The sequence below is a fragment of the Lates calcarifer genome, linkage group LG7_2 (genome assembly GCF_001640805.2).
Source record: "Lates calcarifer isolate ASB-BC8 linkage group LG7_2, TLL_Latcal_v3, whole genome shotgun sequence".
In the NCBI taxonomy this organism is placed as follows: Eukaryota; Metazoa; Chordata; class Actinopteri; family Centropomidae; genus Lates; species Lates calcarifer.
The window spans coordinates 11539393-11545606 of NC_066854.1; the positions used below are offsets into that span (position 1 = coordinate 11539393).

Genomic DNA, 6214 nt, shown 5'->3' on the forward strand with positions numbered 1-6214 from the left:
CCGTTTCAACAATGACAGTTAGTTGAACTTTTTGGACTGGGGGCTCAGTTCTTCAAACCTATGACAAAGCATTTGATAGAGCCTGAGACTTTGAAAGGTCCTAATTTATTCAGGGATAATGGGATTTAAGTGAAGACTAAAGGCTTCAGTGAACAACTCAATTACCTCAATTACTTGATGGCTATAATGGAATCTGAGAGTTAGGGGTGCATAGATTGATCTCTAAATAATCAATACAACCAATATAGTCTTGTTTTGAGTATCAATACTCATGCCAATATGATCAACATAAAAAATAAAACTGATCCATCACCTTTTAGATCACATCACAAACGTTATTGTATAAAAGTAAAAAGTATCTATCAGTGCTGATATCGGTGGTCCTGGTCCTGGTATTACCCACCCTTACTGAGAGCTGCTCTTTAAATTCAAGGTTGCATCATCAGCAAGTTGACTAATGGTCCAGCAGTGGAGCTGCAGTATAGATAGAAAAAACAAGAAATGGGAAACACTGTGATAATTAGGTGTGAATTACCAAAAAAAAAAATAACTAACACAAAATCTATAACCTATACCGAACTCTAGCCTATATGCAAACACTGTGAGGCCTAATACTGAAAATGACATCCTCCATATTAACTAATCTGTTAGCTAATAATGTTGTCATTAGCAGTCTCTCAAAATGACACTCTGTAACTTTTAAAAGAAGTAATAACACATTATTTTCTATCCAAATTAAAAGTTTACTTCTTAAGCAATAATACTCACTCCTTCTTAATTCAGTACAATAAGGGGTTTTGTCACTTCAGCCTTACTTGGTCGTTCAGCAGCTCAACAGTAGCTAACGATGGCTAATGTTAGCTAACGTTAGCAAACGTAGGTAGATATTTCTAAAAAAACAAGCATTACGGACTCAATTTTCAGACTTTTTTTGACTCTTTCCCACTTTGCCACTGTTACACTATGCACACATTTAACATAATCATCACATTGTTGAACAAATGTTAGTAATGTAACTCTTAAGTTGTTTTATGCTGCTCTAAAGATGTGGGCATGAGTTGAGACTGGGTGTAGATGTTGTGACATTTATAAAAACTGCTCTAGAGGTTATTGCCCTCTCCGTGCTTCCTGGTCAGCTTCATATTATACATACCTCTGTCATCTTTCTTCACTCTGTGTGTAACTAGTAGGCAAGGCATTTGAATCACTCCAGGTTTCAAATACACCCACACTAAATAGAATAACTGAAGCTTTTGTATTGACTCCTTTAAACTTGACGACAAATTAAAATTTTTGTTGACTTTTTGTTCTACCTTATCTAACCTGACAGACATCTTTGTTTGAAAACCAAAAAACTTTGCTGTAAACTGAGAGGAAATTAAACATGAAATTATCATACAGATTGCCAATAGGTATCTAGTCTGTTTGTACATTGGTACACCATGAATATTCCTCTTTGCTGAAAGTACAAATTGTGGAGACTGGAAGATAAACCAAAAGACAGCCCCACTCTAAATCAGCAGCTAATATTATGCTTTCTGATGCTGCTGAAGGATTGGTTATGATATTACAAAAAGGAGTAAAAAATATATCTCATGAGACACACACAAAATGCTTTATTTTTATTTGTATGTCAATTTCTTTAAGTACAAATGAAAATTGTATGTATGGAATTACACTGCCTCTGATTTATATTGTCATAAAAATAACTGATTGGTTGTGTTTTCATGTGCAGGCTGATTTGCTCACTGAGGGTAATATACTGTCGGTCACTGACTGCTGCCTTCAGGTGCTGTCAGGAGACAGCAAAGAGGAGGATTATGAACATGTGTTCAAGATGAAGTTTCAGAAAATAAAGTTGAATAAATCCAACCTCTAAATTACTGGGACAGCCAGAGGCTGGAAACCTGCATTAACAGCTGAGTGTAAATTGTGAGTAGGTCTATTTTGTTTAGCAGCAATGTGTGAATAACAGGTGTGTTGTGTATTGACATGATCTTTTTTTTTTTTTTTAAACTAAAATATCAAATACAAGCCTGAATCATTTATATGTTCAAGAATTTGTAATTTATTATTGGACATAGAACTCTTAAAGGATTGCTTTAAGTCCACATCTGCGCAATTGGAAATAACTCCACAAACAACTCTGCTGCCACCTTGTGGTAAAAATGTGAAGAGCTACTGATGACCTTTGGCACAAATTCTAAAATATGAGGCTGTCTGTACAGAAATAAGATGCATTACTTGTGTGTAATGAGTGCCATTATTTCAGCCATACCAAGAAACAAGGTGCATTAATTGTACTCTTTATTAATAGACAGAGGGTGTACACAGTATATACAGTATCTGTCTTCTGTGTGTATCATCCAGGGATTTTCACATCCTGTTTTGTTGAACAGAGGCAGGATGTTTAATGATGTGCAGAGGCACGGAAACAAAATAGACATAGCAGGCAAGAGACCATTAGGTTTTTGACAAGTCTGATATCACATATCTAAATGATCATGAAGACCTTGAGGCTTTCAGTGTATGTTGTTTACCATAGCCGAGCAAGGGCCTGAAGATTTCCACTCTCTTTTCAGTCTCCTCTCTCAGAACAAGCAACAACAGCAAGAAATGAACAAGACAGAAAATGGCAACCAATCAAACTAACTTGTGCTAAATTTGAGATTAGTGCTAACGTTTGGCTCAGTGTTGAAACATTTTTAATTTAACCAAACATATCTTTGCCTCAATTCATGGGGCTTCCTGCAAGTTACTTAACTTTAATATATGATTTAACATTGTGCTAGGTGAAACGTTCTTTTTTGCACTTCAGAACCAGCATATTATTATACTATTAACTATGAGTTAGATACTCAGCTATATTCAGCTAGATAGAATTTCCTAATACAATGTAGATATATTAATCACTTTTGTATGTTGTTCATTTTTAATTCATTCAGTTATTTGCATCTTGAAGTATTCATGCAACCACTGTCACGTCTGATGTGTGTTCTTATTCGATTTTCTTTGCTTTGAGTTCACATTTCCTAATATTTCTTGATGTCAGACTTTGAGTGCCTGTCTCCATCTTGATACAGTTTTTGCTGGATTGTGTAAAACAACGCAACAATGGAAATCCAGGGCTTTATTATTCTATCCCTGACAAAGTCTGATAAAACGTTGTGAATAAACCATAACACCAGAATAAATGTAACCACCAATACTATGGATGATTACTGTAAGTCGTATATTTCTTCTTCTGGTATAAATGTTAACTGTCCTCTTAATGTTAATAAGTCCACTATAATGCAGTGTTAATTAAAATATTTTGTCATTCACATTCTGGCCGATAGGTGGCGCCCGTGTCCGTCCTCTGAACCCTCGGATCATATGGCTGGACGTGCAGCTCTGCTATCGGTGAACTGGGCTGTTTTCTTTCAGGGGAACTTGAACCTGTCATTAGCAAGAGTGTCTGAGAAGCAGCAGCATCAGTCGAGGAAGACTTCTCCACAACAGGTAAGAGAGAGGGGTCAGGGCTTTCTGCATTAACAGGCTATTCATGATTATCTGATGTATTTGACTTGAGATCATCCAGAATAAATAGAAGTGCGTGACAAAGAAGAACAGTGAATGGCGAATTTAAAAAAAAAAAAAAAAAATCTTGTAGACATTTTGTATCAGAAGACTGCCGTTATCTTAATATGAAATAACGTACAGTGCATACAGGTCATACAGATTATAGTCCAGAAAAACAAAGTCCTTACAATCGTTTAATCGATTAAACGTGTCACCTCGAATAACGCCCGTGTGTTCTCAGCGCCAGGTTGTGAAACAAAGTCCGAGGCCACAAGATGAATCGAATTTGCTTTAATTAAAGACAAAAAAAGTAACTTATTTAACTTTACACAGAGGTTAGTTTCAGTTTTTATCAAAGGCGCGAGCCAACCACCAGCTTTAATGTGTAGAAGAGTTCAGGAAGTGAGATAGAAACTTATCTGAGCTCTTATTATAAAAGGCTACATGGCAGCGGAGAAGTAAAATATTTTTTTTCAGTTGTATCATTGTATTATTATGCATGATATTACTGGATTATTAATAGTGGTGCATTCATGTGTAAGTGAGATTTGACTATTATTGGTTGAAGTGCAGCTAATTTTAAGCATTTTATGTAATGTTGATTGTTCAGTCTATAACACTGACAATAATATAGACAATAATAAATGCTTATTATAGGTAGGTAGGTAGGTAGGTAGTAAAATGATCAAAAAGGAATGATATGTAGTGGAGCAGAAATGTTAAGTTGCATAAAATGGAAATAATCAAAGTACAAATTCCTCAAAACTGAACTGAAGTGCACTGCAGTGTCCTTGTATCACTATCTTGCACAATAATGTATTGCCACATACTGGCTTACCAGGTCAAAACTCAGCCATGGATAGATTTTCCCTCTTTGTTCATGCAGTCATGTTCCTGTACCTCCTGGGGCTGGTGGTTTTCTTCTACCTGTACCGCTGGGTCAGGGAGTTGCCCAGGGTTCCAGACAAAGGCAGCAAGCATGTGTACATCACTGGCTGCGACTCAGGCTTCGGTAACCTCCTGGCCCGCCATCTGGACAAGCAGGGGTTCAGGGTGATCGCAGCGTGCTTCACGGAGAAGGGAGAAGAGGATCTGAGGAAGGCCTGCTCCAACAACCTGATCACTACACACTTAGATGTTAGGTCTAAGGACAGCGTTGCCAAAGTGGCAGCGATGATCAAGGACAAAGTGGGGGAGAGCGGTGAGTGAAACCACTGGATGGGTTATCAAACCACTTGTTTTCCTTTTTGATTAAATACTAAGGAACACTGTGCTTGAGTGCGGCCTCACAGGGTTCATCATTAATTATTCTATATTTGCTGTAGCTCAAATTCAAGAATAAAGTTTAATGTTTGGTACTAAGTGTGGTGTTTTAGAAAATGCTGCCTATTAAATATCCAAAATTCACACACTGTCAAACATTAACTGACTCCACCCTCCACATTCCTATCTACTGAAATGTTAACATGCTCGGAATTTTCTCGGAAAGTTGTGAAAGAACTTTGATTTTTTTAAAAAATATTTTATCAACTGGACGTCCATTGTGCGATCCTCCTAGGCTTATGGGCTGTGGTGAACAACGCAGGCGTGGCCATTCCCTCCGCCCCATGTGATTGGCTGACCATTGATGACTACAAGTCTATGCTGGACGTGAACCTGAACGGGGTGATTGCTGTGACACTGAGCGTCCTCCCGCTAATCAAGAAGGCCAGGGGGAGGGTGGTCAATGTAGCCAGTGTGTTTGGGAGGATCAGTGTTACTGGAGGCCCCTACCCTGTCTCCAAGTACGGTGTGGAGGGTTTCAATGACAGCCTCAGGTGACACACTAAATCACATAATGAATTATTTGTCACAAAGATTTCATAGTTAGAACACAAGAACTGATTCAATGAAATGTCTTGCTCAGGTTAAACATGGCACCCTTCGGTGTCAAAGTCCTCTGCATTGAGCCAGGCTTCTTCAAAACAAACGTGACGGACGTTGGTATCCTGAGTAACAATGTGAAGATGCTGTGGGACAGACTGCCTCAGGAGGTCAGAGATGACTATGGAGCTGATTATTTACAAAAGGGTAAGTGTGGATCATCTCCCTCCTTCATTTATGTGTTTGTTTTTAACTAATTCATTTATTTGTTGCACTTATTTTCCCTCCTAGTATTCGTAATGCTAAAAGACAAAGTTATCAAGATGAGTGATGGGGATCTGATGAAGGTGGTCAGCTGCATGGAGCATGCTGTATCTGCTGTCAGGCCCCGCATGCGCTACTCTCCAGGCTGGGACGCCAAGCTTTTCTGGCTGCCGCTGTCGTACATGCCAAGCTGCATCTCTGACTACATCATGGCAAAAGATGCCATTCCTATTGCCAAGCAGATACAATAAATTATGCTTCTTCGTAACCCTTTGTCCACATTTTATACTCTCCAAACAATACAGATTCACACGTTTATAACTAAAGGTTTTTTCATATGCACGTTTGGTGGCCAACATTTGGCTAGAAAGCAAGTAACCATTAAACAATAGAACCTAAAGAAGTGCTTGGCCTGTCTGTTTGTGACCCTTCTCTCAATATTTTCGGTGAACTTGTTTTTCTCACAGGTTCATAAATAATTGGCATTTTCAAGGCCACCTTATCTACAGGCAGATAGAGGTTCAGA

At 38.3% G+C, this 6214-nt stretch overlaps 1 protein-coding gene across 1 annotated transcript; it reads left to right on the top strand.

Annotated features, from left to right (window-relative positions):
- The first annotated feature begins 3343 nt into the window (after positions 1-3343).
- LOC108880224 (retinol dehydrogenase 7) lies at positions 3344-5956 on the top strand. The gene is made up of 5 exons (XM_018671674.2): positions 3344-3501; positions 4448-4762; positions 5120-5378; positions 5468-5631; positions 5716-5956. The coding sequence occupies exons 2-5, from the start codon at positions 4450-4452 to the stop codon at positions 5937-5939; spliced, it is 960 nt and encodes a 319-aa protein (XP_018527190.1). The 5' UTR covers positions 3344-3501; positions 4448-4449; the 3' UTR covers positions 5940-5956.
- Positions 5957-6214: the final 258 nt, after the last annotated feature.

Coding starts and splice junctions, on each gene's coding strand:
- LOC108880224 (XM_018671674.2), top strand. CDS start 4,450: ATGTTCCTGTACCTCCTGGGGCTGGTGGTTTTCTTCTACCTGTACCGC. Junction 4,763..5,119: donor GGACAAAGTGGGGGAGAGCG/GTGAGTGAAACC, acceptor CGATCCTCCTAG/GCTTATGGGCTGTGGTGAAC. Junction 5,632..5,715: donor AGCTGATTATTTACAAAAGG/GTAAGTGTGGAT, acceptor TTTCCCTCCTAG/TATTCGTAATGCTAAAAGAC.